The 13,567-nt window shown below is 52.5% G+C and overlaps 4 protein-coding genes across 8 annotated transcripts; 2 read left to right on the top strand and 2 right to left on the bottom strand.

The window, feature by feature from the left end:
• Positions 1-465: 465 nt before the first annotated feature.
• sgf29 (SAGA complex associated factor 29) lies at positions 466-2,883 on the bottom strand. The gene is made up of 10 exons (XM_058049824.1): positions 2,766-2,883; positions 2,323-2,397; positions 2,180-2,255; positions 2,000-2,072; positions 1,868-1,932; positions 1,669-1,798; positions 1,435-1,581; positions 1,337-1,372; positions 1,108-1,270; positions 466-810 (listed from the first exon to the last, which is right to left on the bottom strand). The coding sequence occupies exons 2-10, from the start codon at positions 2,386-2,388 to the stop codon at positions 694-696; spliced, it is 873 nt and encodes a 290-aa protein (XP_057905807.1). The 5' UTR covers positions 2,389-2,397; positions 2,766-2,883; the 3' UTR covers positions 466-693.
• A 911-nt stretch (positions 2,884-3,794) lies between these two features.
• Positions 3,795-4,645, top strand: nupr1b (nuclear protein 1b). Of its 3 annotated transcripts, none has more exons than XR_009119617.1 (3): positions 3,795-3,986; positions 4,064-4,282; positions 4,343-4,645. XR_009119617.1 is itself a non-coding variant. In XM_058049827.1 (3 exons), exons 1-2 carry the CDS (start codon positions 3,890-3,892, stop codon positions 4,189-4,191), a joined length of 225 nt encoding a protein of 74 aa, XP_057905810.1. In that variant the 5' UTR covers positions 3,797-3,889; the 3' UTR covers positions 4,192-4,199; positions 4,419-4,645. The 3 variants fall into 3 exon arrangements, 2 of the variants coding, with proteins under 2 accessions (XP_057905810.1, XP_057905809.1); XM_058049827.1 differs by having other exon boundaries at positions 3,797-3,986; positions 4,064-4,199; positions 4,419-4,645; XM_058049826.1 differs by having other exon boundaries at positions 3,797-3,986; positions 4,064-4,199; positions 4,416-4,645.
• Positions 4,646-5,816: 1,171 nt separating this feature from the next.
• LOC131103369 (zinc finger protein 227-like) lies at positions 5,817-13,554 on the bottom strand. Of its 2 annotated transcripts, none has more exons than XM_058049604.1 (2): positions 13,172-13,554; positions 5,817-7,060 (listed from the first exon to the last, which is right to left on the bottom strand). In XM_058049604.1, the coding sequence occupies exons 1-2, from the start codon at positions 13,242-13,244 to the stop codon at positions 6,339-6,341; spliced, it is 795 nt and encodes a 264-aa protein (XP_057905587.1). In that variant the 5' UTR covers positions 13,245-13,554; the 3' UTR covers positions 5,817-6,338. The 2 variants fall into 2 exon arrangements, with proteins under 2 accessions (XP_057905587.1, XP_057905586.1); XM_058049603.1 differs by lacking the exon at positions 13,172-13,554 and adding an exon at positions 8,229-8,426.
• On the top strand, positions 9,091-13,069 carry LOC131103373 (proline-rich transmembrane protein 2). 2 transcript variants are annotated; one of them, XM_058049609.1, is made up of 6 exons: positions 9,091-9,294; positions 9,452-9,553; positions 9,621-9,722; positions 9,793-10,064; positions 10,143-10,275; positions 10,344-13,069. In XM_058049609.1, the coding sequence occupies exons 3-6, from the start codon at positions 9,638-9,640 to the stop codon at positions 10,361-10,363; spliced, it is 510 nt and encodes a 169-aa protein (XP_057905592.1). In that variant the 5' UTR covers positions 9,091-9,294; positions 9,452-9,553; positions 9,621-9,637; the 3' UTR covers positions 10,364-13,069. The 2 variants fall into 2 exon arrangements, with proteins under 2 accessions (XP_057905592.1, XP_057905593.1); XM_058049610.1 differs by having other exon boundaries at positions 9,369-9,553.
• Positions 13,555-13,567: the final 13 nt, after the last annotated feature.

The following is a 13,567-nucleotide window of genomic DNA, read 5'->3' as shown; positions in this document are numbered from 1 at the left end:
TCGATCATTTCATCATCGATCATTTGATCATCTGATCATCGATCATTTCATCATCGATCATTTGATCATCTGATCATTTGATCATCTGATCATTTGATCATCGATCATTTGATCATCTGATCATTTGATCATCGATCATTTGATCATCGATCATTTGATCATCGATCATTTGATCATCTGATCATCGATCATTTGATCATCTGATCATTTGATCATCTGATCATCTGATCATCGATCATTTGATCATCTGATCAGGGCATGCCTGATTTCATGTCCTCCGAGCTGAGCGTCTCCAGGGGGCACGCGGGCCTCCCTTTGAATGCAGACCTACCAACATGGAGAACTTGTGGTCCCCACATGTCATGTGACTGCTGAATAGGGATGCTCCATTTGCTTGCTTTTGCTTTCAGGAATATGATCCCTTTCTCCTATTTGGAATGGGGGGGGGGGGGGGGCTATTGACAGCATCTGAACACGCAATGAAATATTCCATGACATTTTATTCTTTTCTCACAAAGACAAAGATGGCAGATGAAAAACAATCATCAGCTTCCTGAGAGGGATGAACTTCCTTCGGAAAAACAGGATACGTCCTGGTCCTGGTCCTGGTCCTGGTTCTGGTCCTGGTCCACATGGCCTGGCTCTTGGATCTCACATCTTTGGACACACGATGGACGTGACAGGCCAACGCCGTCACTTCTTCTTGTTCTCCTTGCAGGCGACCACGTAGCGCTGCGCCACGTTCAGAGGCGGCGAGTACCCGTCCGCGTACGACGTGTCCTCAAACAGCACCGAGTAGTCGTCTTGGGGCTACGGACGCACACACACACACGCACACACGCACGCACACGCACACACGCACGCACACGCACACACACACGCACACGCACACACACACGCACACAATCATCCACCTGGTAGGCACAGCACCTGTATGTGTGTGTGACCCGGTAGGGGCGCGTGTGTACGAGTGCGTGCTGACCCGGTAGGGGCGGGTGTGTATGAGTGCGTGCTGACCCGGTAGGGGCGCGTGTGTGTGTGTGTGTGTGTGTGTGTACGAGTGCGTGCTGACCCGGTAGGGGCGTGTGTGTACGAGTGCGTGCTGACCCGGTAGGGGCGCGTGTGTATGAGCGCGCGGTAGAAGCAGGTGGTCTGGGGGTAGAGGGCGAGCACCAGCTGGTCTTTGTTGAAGAGGGCCTCGGGGTCGGTCTCGGGGTTGGCCTTCCACTGGGGCAGGGGGATGATGCGGCGCCTGCTGAGCGTGTGTCGCCTGTGCGCACACACAGGAAGTGACATCAGCGGGTACACGTGTGCTTCCTGCCGCCAAGCTACTCACTCTTTGCCTTCTTCGTCGATGTCGTCCACCTCGTACCTGCAAGGGGGGGGGGGGGGGTGAGTGCGGGCGTCCACGCCGGTCAAAGCTGCCCTTCTTACTTGTTGGTGGCGTGGCTGTAGCTGACCACCTCCGCCAGGATCCACTGCTCGTCCCCGTCCACCCCTTTCACCCTGGCCGCCACCTTGTCGCCCTGCTTGGCCACGTAGTCGCCGCTGGCAGGCGTGGCCCCGCACAAAGGAGGGGGGCTGGACACGTGAGAGAGAGAGGAGGGGGTTAGGTGTCTGACAGCTTTCCGTGGGGGGGGGGGGGGGGGGGGGGGGGGGGGGGGCTACCTCTCGCCAGGCTTGCCGATCCACAGAGGCAGCGTCATGGCCGACTGCTGGAGGAGCGTCATCAGGACGCCACGCCTCATGGTCTTCCTGGGGGGGTCGCTGTCGCTATACACTCCCGCCATCTTGGCGGCTGCAAGAAACCCTTGATGAGGCGTCACGCGGCGCCACGCGGCGCCACGGCGGCGACCTGCGTACTCACCGATCCTTCGCTCCTCCAACAAGGACTTGATCTCAGCGATTTTATCCAGAGAGCGGCGCAGGATGCTGCCGACGACACGTCACACGTGTCAGCGTGTTTCTATGGCAACGCGATGTTGACTGACAGTCTCACCCACACTCGGCCTCCGCGTCCGCCTTGGCCGTGGTGTACAGTCCTCTCAGCTTGGTGCGGTAGTACGGCGACGCTAGGAGACACGCGCTCAGTCACGGGACAGCTGAACCACACGCAAACGTGGCGGCACGCAAACGTGGCGACACGCAAACGTGGCGGCACGCCAACATGGCAACTCACTCTTGTTTTCCGTCTGCATCCTCTCGTGTGTCTTCTGAATGTTGAGCAGATTGTGTTCGCTCCGTGACCTCTCCTCCTGGAACAACACACACCTTTTTGATGATCACATGACTCCCCTGCGGCCCACGTGCAGGTGAACTCACCTGAGTTTGTTTGATGAGCTGATGGAGCTCAGTGAGCAGCTCGGCGATCTTCGTGTCTGCCGACATCGGCGCTGCCTGATGCGGAGTACAGATCACATGACCACAAATATTCCTAGCAGCCTATTACTTCATAACCATTGCAAAGGCGGGCCGGTGTCCGCGCTGCCGTTTAGAAGCCCGTTGCTGAGTCCTACTGGATGCGGCACAGCTGCTATGCTATGCTATGATATGCTGTGATATGCTATGCTGTGCTATGATATGCTATGCTGTGCTATGCTGTGCTATGATATGCTATGCTATGCTATGATAGCATAGCATATTTTAGCCGCGCTGCACCGCGAGAGATGATCACACAACAAACAATAAGACTGAACTACATTATCGACGTCTTGCACCGATAAAGACGAAATTGTGACCAACGTTTGTCTTTGTAGACGACTTACGGAGAGAATCGAAGTGTTGAAATATTGCCGACTTTCTGTCAGGTTAGCTGCTTCTTCTTCTTCTACGCCTCGGCGCCGTACAGCACGGCTGCCCCCTGGTGGACGAAAGCCTAAACTAAAAGGATTTCTCCGAAACACAAATGTAAAAAATGAGCACCGTCAAAAGCAAAGCCCAGGATGTAAATAAAGCCAAGCCAATAAAATGGAGTACGTGCTTTGAGTGAAGTGAATGGTGTACATGACGCTTTATTTTTAGGAATAATTCACCACTGTTCCTGGGAGCAAATCCCACAAATCTCCAAGTTGAATGTTTGACAAAGTCAGCTGTTGTCTTTCATAGCAGGATGTGTACATTATTACCGGCTGAACAAACTCATTTCTGAATCTGTAGCATTTCATTCACACACATCCAGTTAGTAGTATTATTAATATTTATTATTATTATTATTCTTATTCATGATAAAAATATATCCTGTGGGAAAGAAATCCTCCTACACGTGTACACAACACGTCTTATCTTGCTGACCTGCTTCACACTGCTAACACACACACGCACACACACGCACACACACACACACACACACACACACACACACACACACACACAGTGTCAGCGCCGGTGCCAACAGACTGTTTCCCAAAAGCTGAACTCCTGAGCTGTGACCTCCACCAGGCTGAATGAGGTCATCATGTTGCCATGTTGCCATGTTGACTTTGGCCGTGTTGACAGAGGAAGGTGACCTTGGCCCCGTTGGCGTTCTGATAAGAGGATGTGGGTCAGCAGGCTCAGCCATGAAACTCCAGCTCAGCTTGGTCTAGACTTTCTCCACCCCAAGCCTCCAAAAGCTCTCCTCTTCACACTCAGGACTGAACACATGATGCAAGAGCAGGGGGCGGGGCCTCAGCCTTCCTAAAAACACAGAAAGTAGCGAAGGGGGGCGGGGCCTCAGCCTTCCTAAAAACACAGAAAGTAGCGAAGGGGGGCGGGGCCTCAGCCTTCCTAAAAACACAGAAAGTGGAGACGTGGGAGGCGGGGCCAGACGTTGCATAAAAGGAGCCAGGGTGTTTTTCCGTGAGAAGCAGACGGACACGTTGCTGCTGTGCTGTGGTTGCAGGCGGCCATCATGAGTCACGTAGACGTGAAGAACTTGAAGCCGAGCAGCTTTGAGGACGAGTACTACGACGAGTACGACTACTACAGCCTGAGTGACAAGTACACAGGTGAGTTGCCTGGCGTGTGTGTGTGTGTGTGTGTGTGTGTGTGTGTGTGTTGTCTGACGTGTCGATGATGATGGCAGAGGGGTCGGCACGTAAAGGTCGCAGCAAGAAGGAGGCGAGCGAGAACACCAACAGGCCCAACCCCGCCGGACACGAGCGGAAGATTACGGAGAAGCTGCAGAACAGCGAGAAGAAAGCCAAGGAGTGAAGGTGCAGGTGAGTGCTTGCTCTGGGGCCGGGTGAGTCTTAAGGTGAGTCTTAAGGTGAGCCTTAAGGTGAGTCTTAAGGTGAGCCTTAAGGTGAGCCTTAAGGTGAACCAAAAGGTGAGCCTTAAGGTGAGCCTTAAGGTGAGCCTTAAGGTGAACCAAAAGGTGAGCCTTAAGGTGAGCCTGAAGGTAACCAGGTAAGCCTGAAGGTGACCTTGTCCTCCAGCAGGAACCCTCTGATGGCTAAACAGGAAACGACCACGGCCTCCACGGCGACCCGCCCTCACATTCCGCCTCGCCACGGCAGGAAGACACCACGCGTGCCAACATCCGGCACTGGTGGCGTGTGTGCACGCGCTCCCCCCACCTTTGGTGTGCACGTGCGTGGTGCGGTGACGTGCTGGCAGCTTGTATTTGTGTGATGATGACGCTCAAATAAAGTTTCATTCAAAGTTGTTTCACATGGAACACTTCATTCATACACGTCACCAAGTACACACATCACATACTACTACTACATCAGTACACTGCTACGCTACCGAGACAAGCTCCTCTACCATGGCTAGAGCAGGGGGGGGGGGGGGGGTCATAGGATGGAACAGCCAACCTTCTAGCATTCTAGCACACAGCTGGTATGGTATACCTTACGTACCAGAACCATCACAGTACCGCCACAGTATCATCAGAGTACCGCCACAGTACCATCAGAGTACCGCCACAGTGGAGATGGAAGAGCAATGGAGTGGGGGGGGGGGGGTGGTTAGGAAGGCCCTGGAGGTAAAAAAGAGGCAGATAGGGTGATGAGTGTAAGGTAGAAAGTGAAGGTGTGACGTTCAATGCCAGTGGGTCTGCCCCACAAGCAGGATGGGAGTTGGAGGAAAGAGACAGTCTGGCTGGACCTTGCTGCAGGGATGCAGGGCACCCCGGAAGGGCAGACCAGGACGGACATGGTCTCTCCGGGTCGGCAAGGCAAGATGGTGGTGAATGCGCCTCTTGAGTGGTCGTTGGTAACTGCTCACACCTGCTGGCATTTCGTGGTAGGCCAATCAGGAGGAGCCTTCAGCTGACCGGGATCATGTGACCTCTCCGGCTTCTAATGCCTAACGTTGGCTCCAATGTACAGACTTGAAAATGATTTGGTAGAGACGGAGTGTTTTTACTCTTACGGCATGACACGTGGCACAGGCAGGACTCCAACAGTGCCAGGTTCCTCCGCTAGATGGCAGCAAAGCTGTTGGCTTGCACACACATTGAACGGAACACACCACGAACGGATCTCATGGCCAAGACGGACTTTCGGAAACGCCGGCGGACAAAAACGAGCTTTCCCGTCACGCCCCCACGTGATCGTATCAGCGAATCGCAGGAGCTGTCGCCTGGAGTGACGTCACTCAAGCACGTGTGCTATCGCTCGTGGTTAGCGGTGTTTTCATCATCCAGAGTACATTTGGAAAACTTTATTGTTCCGCAAAAGACAAAAGAAATAAATAAAAGCCTGAAGTGGTGAGGTAGCTAAATGTTCTTAGGCTAATACACGCCTGAAAGAAGACTAGCATGAATAGGATCCTCAAGATGGAAAGCTACATTCCTCCAGCTAGCAGTAGCCATGCTCTGGTAAGGTCAAAGGTCGCGTGGAAAGACTTTATTCACACTTCTCTCAAAGATTTTTAACAATGTGCTCATCGTCTTTTCTGTGTGGATTATGTCCAGTGTAGGAGCTGCCGTCCTGTCGGGTCACACGTCCTCCTAGCTGCCGTCCTGTCGGGTCACACGTCCTCCTAGCTGCCGTCCTGTCGGGTCACACGTACTCCTAGCTGCCGTCCTGTCGGGTCACACGTCCTCCTAGCTGCCGTCCTGTCGGGTCACACGTCCTCTAGGAGATGCCGTCCTGTCGGGTCACACATCCTCCTAGCTGCCGTCCTGTCGGGTCACACGTCCTCCTAGCTGCCGTCCTGTCGGGTCACACGTCCTCCTAGCTGCCGTCCTGTCGGGTCACACGTCCTCCTAGCTGCCGTCCTGTCGGGTCACACGTCCTCCTAGCTGCCGTCCTGTCGGGTCACACGTCCTCCTAGCTGCCGTCCTGTCGGGTCACGCGTCCTTCACAGAAGGGCTGGAATATTGTCAGAAATGTCGGGACGCAGCAGCGGGATCACGTGTCGTCGCTGGCGTGCGTGCGCCTGTGCTTCTTCAGCGTGTCGCCATCACTGAAGGTGCGGCGGCAGAGCATGCAGCTGTACGGACGCTCGCCCGTGTGGATGCGTACGTGTCTCCGCAGGTTTCCTCGCTGGCTGAAGCTCTTGGAGCAAAAGGTGCAGCGGTGCGGCCTCTCGCCCGTGTGCGTACGCAAGTGGCGCCGCAGGTCGGCCGACTGAGCAAAGGACTTGCAGCACCAGTCGCAGGCGTACGTCTTGCGCTTCTGCTCCAGGTGGACGCGGAGCCTGGCGGCCTGGTCGAACACCTCGCCGCAGCGGGGACACTCAAAGACGATAGCGGCAGCCGACGTGTCCGAGTTTTTGCCATTCCCGTGAACGTCTCGTGGGTCCGGCTGTTCTGCCGTCGCCCCGTCCGCATTCGCCCGGATGCGCCACTCGTCCACGGAGACGTGAACGTGGGGCTCTGCAGACGTTACCTTCAACTCCTCCTGTTCGGTTTTGATGATAGCAGGGGGCGGGGCCTGCTGCACGTCCACGTGAAGCGTGAGGACAGCGGCGGGTGGCGATTTGGAGGGGAGAGCCGCCCCGTAAGACGTGTCGTGAGGCGGGGTGCGGCTGGCCGCCGCCTGCTTGGACGTGCTGGCCGGTGGCGCTCCGACATGTTTGGGGACGGAGACCTCCATGGGGGCCGCCGGGCCGGGAGTGCACTTGTTGGATCCTGAAAGGAGAGAGAGAACATGCTGAAAGGTTCTCCAGCCGAGCAGCAGCAGCAGCCTCTTCCGGCACATCCACCAACTATTCCACCAACTATTCCACCAACTACCACCAACTATTCCACCAACTATTCCACCAACTACCACCAACTATTCCACCAACTATTCCACCAACTATTCCACCAAGTACCACCAACTATTCCACCAACTATTCCACCAACTATTCCACCAAGTACCACCAACTATTCCACCAACTATTCCACCAACTATTCCACCAACTATTCCACCAACTATTCCACCAACTACCACCAACTATTCCACCAACTATTCCACCAACTATTCCACCAACTATTCCACCAACTACCACCAACTATTCCACCAACTACCACCAACTATTCCACCAAGTACCACCAACTATTCCACCAACTATTCCATCAACTATTCCACCAACTATTCCACCAAGTACCACCAACTATTCCACCAACTATTCCACCAACTATTCCACCAAGTACCACCAACTATTCCACCAACTATTCCACCAAGTACCACCAACTATTCCACCAACTATTCACCAAGTACCACCAACTATTCCACCAACTATTCCACCAACTATTCCACCAACTATTCCACCAAGTACCACCAACTATTCCACCAACTATTCCACCAACTATTCCACCAACTATTCCACCAAGTACCACCAACTATTCCACCAACTATTCCACCAACTATTCCACCAAGTACCACCAACTATTCCACCAACTATTCCACCAACTATTCCCACAAACATTCCACACGCTTCGCTCGCCCGACTGCCAGCTGGAAAACACATGAAACCAGTTGACGCTTTCATTCAGCAGCGCTGGGACTAGGTGGACTAGGAGGACTAGGTGGACTAGGAGGACTAGGTGGGCTAGGAGGACTAGGTGGACTAGGAGGACTAGGTGGGCTAGGAGGACTAGGTGGACTAGGAGGACTAGGTGGGCTAGGAGGACTAGGTGGACTAGGTAGACTAGGAGGACTAGGTAGACTAGGAGGACTAGGTGGACTAGGAGGACTAGGTAGACTATGAGGATTAGGTGGACTAGGTGGACTAAGTGCCAACACATCCGGAGCGGGGTTTGGAGTTAGCTAGTTGTGCTAACTAGCTAGCATAGCTAACTAGCCGGGCCTTACTCAGGAGCCAGAAGTCCCGCAGCTGCCTCCGCAGGCTCTCGTTCTCTCGCCGGGCCCGGACCGTCTCTTCCCGGTACTCGCTCACCGTGTCCTCCACCACGTCCAGGATGTCCCTGACCAGGGCCGTCAGCCGCTCCGTCAGGTAGCCGCTCAGCAGCTCCAGTTTGGTCATTTTGAAGCACAGAGCGGAAACACAACAAACCTTACCGGAAGTGCTTGTCCTTCACAGTAAAGAGTTGTTCTCACAGAGCGTGACGGCGGTGAGGTGAAAGCATCTCTTTAAAAGTCTAAAGTCTTCGTCGTCTCTGCTAACATGAGTTGTCATATTTCATGGTGTTCAAATCCCTTTCCTCGCTCCAGTGTCGTCTTTCTTGGAGGCAGGTGGCTGCAGTTCCTGTCGTGTCCACTGCGAGGCAGCAAAGACGACTATGGACTGGTGGACTGACGTTCACCCCCCAAAAAACAGGCAAAACGAAGACCAGCTCGATGATTTTTGTACGTTGGACATTTGTTCTCCCAAAGGAGGGGTCGGGAACACGGGTTCGAGTCTAGGCTAGATCCATGCATTATTCAAGTGCTGCATTGCTGCTGCTCGCTCAGCACAAACGCTGGAGTTGTACGTGATGCAGCAGCACGCGGGAAGTGGCCGTGGGCCCCTTCAAATTAAGAGCCACGACCAAACGTAAACTATTTCCAAAATAAAAGCTGGCACAACGTATGTGTGTGTGTTATTGGTAAGGGCGCACACGTTAGCTTTAGCATCAGTCACACGCTAGCATGTTACGACATTAAAGTGGGCGTGTCTACACAGGACGAACATGTTGATTTCAGTGTTTTATTTTGAAAGCTGGAAAGAGGCACTGTTCGACTGACAGAGACAATGAGAACACACACACACACACACACACACACACACACACACCCTCCCCTCCCTTGCAGTGGTTGCAGGGAAGCTGCAGCAGAGTCTTCATCATCATCTTCATCATCATTCCACCATCTTGCCTTGTTCTTCCCGTGACATGATTGACACCAACATGAACCTCACGCTGCTGCCTCCTTAAAGCAGGTAAGAACATGTGCGTGCGTGTGCGTGTGCGTGTGAGGTGTGGTTCGGTTGTTGACTTCCTGTTGGTTCTAAAGAAATCCAGAAGATTCTCAAGTCCACATAAGAGGCGGAGCTTTTCAGAATAAAAGTCCATGTTGTATGTTTCCGCATGGTGAAGCCCCGTTAGCAAGACAAGTCTGTCAGAACACACAGGAAGAGGACGAGGACGAGGACGAGGACGAGGGGGGGTCCTCACCAGGCTGAAGAGCGACACTGTCAGGTAGGCAAAGTGCAGCAGTTGCCATGGTTACCGTCAATCAAGCGTCTTTTACCTGATGTGGTCGCAGCGAGCCCCGCCGGCGGCATGGACGAGGCGCAGTGGGCCGTGACGAGCCAACCGGGCAGCGAGGAACAGCAAGCCCCGCCCCCAGCGACAGACAGCTGGACCGGTAAATAGACCCCTCCCCCTTCGACTCCATTCAATCACCCACTCGGACCCCCCCCCCCCCATCATTCTAGGCAATGGTGTGGATCCAGCGACGACGGCTAACTTCCTGCCGCTGGCCAGCCCATCGGGGGCCAAAGGTGCGCATGCCAACGGTCGGGAGGGGCCAGGCAGCCGATCGTCTTTGACGCCGAGCAGTTCGCCGCGGCCGTCGGTCAGCCAGCAGCCCGGTGCCGTGGAGGCGGCGGAGGGCTCCAAACCACCCGACTACCTGATCCTGGCCATCTTGTCCTGCTTCTGTCCGCTGTGGCCAATCAACATCCTCGCCCTCGCCTTCTCCGTCATGGTACGCTAACCCCGCCAGCACGCCAGCACGCCCGCCCGCAGGATGTAGCATTGGCGTTAGCCCGTCTCTGTCTTGCAGTCCCGTAACAGCCTGCAGCAGGGGAACGTGGACGGCGCTCGCCGCTTGGGCCGCAACGCCATGGTGCTGGCGGTGGTCTCCATCGTGGGAGGAATCGCCATCATCACGGCCGCCATCGCACTCAACTGGGGACGTAGGTGACACTGGCACTCGGCGCCACGGCGGCACTGCAATCACACCTTTCCTCTTTTCCCCGCTCAGTGATTTTAAAGACCGGATAGGACATGGACGCCCCCTGCTGTTCCTGCACGACGAGCATGTGTGCCTGACCTTCTACCTCCGACAAGATGGCCGACTGAGTGGAGCAAAGCCTCGCTGCCACGGCGACACACGTTGGCGCTCACCTTGTTAGCGAGTGTGCATGCCGAGGGTTTGCATGACTCAAGTAGCTAATATCACCCATTGTTTACATTCAGTAACTTTGAAGACTGACTTTTCTGTAACCACGGCAACCGGCGCACGCTAGCAAGATGCTAGCAAGATGCTAGCAAGACGCTAGCGTGGAAAGGAAGCGCGCATGTTTACAATATTTACCATACTAGCACCTGTTAATAAGCAGTCCACAAAGTGACAGTTGATGCTTGACGATGCCTTTGGGCGAGGTAAGGTGGCCACGCCCCTTCTCTCAGCCCCTCCTCCAGCATATGTAGCATGCCTGTTTACTAGCCACAATATGCAAGCAGAAGAATATTCTCGTTCATGCGGGTCATTGTATTCTGAGCACACTTCATCAGCTGATGCTCAATGACTAGATAGGACAGCTCCAGGGTCCGGGTGTCCATCAGGCCCTACCCACGACTCTTGCAGACCAACAAAGGACATTTGGACGGGGAAGACAAGGACAAGCACAGCCAAGCTGGCTTCAGGCGTGTCCACGACGCTAACGAGGGGCGACTGTCGTCGGCTGCCAATCCATTGCTTCCTAACGACGAAAGGGTCTGGACACGCCCCCTCTTCTGGAGGAGCAGTACTTTGGATCCTGCACCATCCTGGCCGACCTCGTCTTTGAACATGAGCTGGTGAAGTCTGCCAAACGTCTTCCAAGAGAACCTGGACTGAAGGTTAGCGGCAGGGCTAACTTAGCATGGAGCGTTAGCATAGAGCGTTAGCATGGAGCGAGCCCTAACGCTCCATGCTAACGTGTCGGTCGGTATTCCACCGGAGACATCAGTCACCGTGTATGGAATGAAGATATTGAAGTGGCATCGCCATGGCAACCTTTGCACTCAAGTTCTTCAAAATGTCATGTGTGTATTTCTATCTTTGTATTCTCTTTTGTACGGCTCACCATCCGCTCCTGGTCGCTGCACGCTTATTATGGGATGTCCCCGCATGCTCAACCGTGTCACACCTTTGGAAGATTTCAAGAAAAGAAAAATCCCTCCTGCCTCTTCGCTTTCCTTTCACCTCTCATCACAGAGTCCTCGGTGGGACAGCCGCTGGTTGCCGTGGCAACCCAGCTCCGAGCCGCAAGGCGGCTTGGAGACGGAAGATGGATGACGGAAAGAATGACTTTTACATTCTCATCAGTAAGTCAAAGGCTTCCGCTGACGTTTGGGGAAGAAACCATGTGACCAGGATGACACGAGACAACGTCGTGAAACATGGCGCAGCATGAGGAAACATGACATGACAAAACATGTCATCGTAGAAGAACCATGAGGAAACATGACATGACAAAACATGTCATTGTAGAGGAACCATGAGGAAACATGACATGACAAAACATGTCATTGTAGAAGAACCATGAGGAAACATGACATGACAAAACATGTCATTGTAGAGGAACCATGAGGAAACATGACATGACAAAACATGTCATTGTAGAAGAACCATGAGGAAACATGACTTGACAAAACATGTCATTGTAGAAGAACCATGAGGAATCGTGACATGACAAAACAAGACCTAACATCAGGAGACATGAGAAAGCATGATGGGAGAAAACATGACATGACCTGAGGAGACACATGAGAAATCACATGAGGAAACATGACATAAGATGAGGAACCATGAGAAAGCGTGACATAAGATGAGGAACCATGAGAGCGTGACATAAGATGAGGAACCATGAGAGAGCATGACATAAGATGAGGAACCATGAGAGCGTGACATAAGATGAGGAACCATGAGAGAGCATGACATAAGATGAGGAACCATGAGAGAGCATGACATAAGATGAGGAACCATGAGAAAGCATGCCATATGTGTGAAATATGGCATTTCAGCATATTTGTATGGCAGAAAGACAAATGATAGGTAGTAGTAGGATGATGTATATATATATATATATATATATTTGTATGTAATTGAAATGAAATGAAGAGAGGGCCCACGTGTGAAGATCTACGTACCCGACCCTGCTTGACTTCATGATCTACAGTCAGCTGGGATAGGCTCCAGCATCGCCTAGTGAGGATAGTGCATGAATGGATGGATGGTTCCTTTAATAGCAGATCATTTGAATCAGACTTGAACGGTATTATTATGAGCAATGAGGTGTTGCGTTCAAAGACACACGTCATTTAAGATGAATTCACACGTTTAAGTGCATTTGATGGGATTTCCCAGCATGATTAAATGCAGTCAAATGTACTGAGCATTAAGGTTAAAGTGAGTGACAAGAATATCCACGTATTGTTTTTATTTGCATTTCTGTCGTAGACCGGGGTCACCAAACTTTTTAAACAGAGTTACTTCTTAGTGATGATGCTAATGCTAATGCCTGATAACACCAGCTACATACACGCTTCTCCGGCAGCCAGTTTGCCTTTAACTATACGTTATTGGGAACTATTCATGATATTCATCTACTCTATGCGATGCTTATAAAGCTAGCACTTAGCAACACAACATCTCACCTGAAAGATATAAGCGCTACACTAAACACACTGTTAGCATGCTAACAACATCACGAATTAGCGGCAATGGCTAAGTTAGCTCAGCAGTTAGCGAGCAGCTCGGCGGCTGAATCCCAACACTCCGATATGACGGCACACCCAGGAATGCCAAATAAGCAGGTTACTCACGTTTAGATTCCAATGGCAGTTGGACGTCAAATTTGACGGCAACTATGAAACCCGCTCGGCTGCCCTGGTGCATTCAGGTGTCCGTCTAGTGTCGTAAATGGGAGCTGCATTTAATCATGTTCACTTAAAGCAGCAAAAGAGATTGGACACCAGCAAACCAGTCTTTGTACAAATGCTTAAAGTATTTCCCTTTCCGGTTTCCATATAATTGGGATTTAAACAAGAATAACAACGGGAAAAACAGAGCCACTCCCAGTGCGGCCAGTGTGTGCGTAGAGAAAAAGAAGTGAAAATATATCATAATAAATACATCATGTCATTATTAGTCAACCAAATGACAAACATGTAAGTTATTTGTGCTGAAGTGAGCTAAGCGAAGGAGTTCAAGGGCCGGCT

This window comes from Doryrhamphus excisus, chromosome 15 (assembly GCF_030265055.1).
Source record: "Doryrhamphus excisus isolate RoL2022-K1 chromosome 15, RoL_Dexc_1.0, whole genome shotgun sequence".
NCBI classification, from domain to species: domain Eukaryota; kingdom Metazoa; phylum Chordata; class Actinopteri; order Syngnathiformes; family Syngnathidae; genus Doryrhamphus; species Doryrhamphus excisus.
Note: the sequence above shows the minus strand (reverse complement) of the source record. Positions and strands in the feature narration are given on the sequence as shown.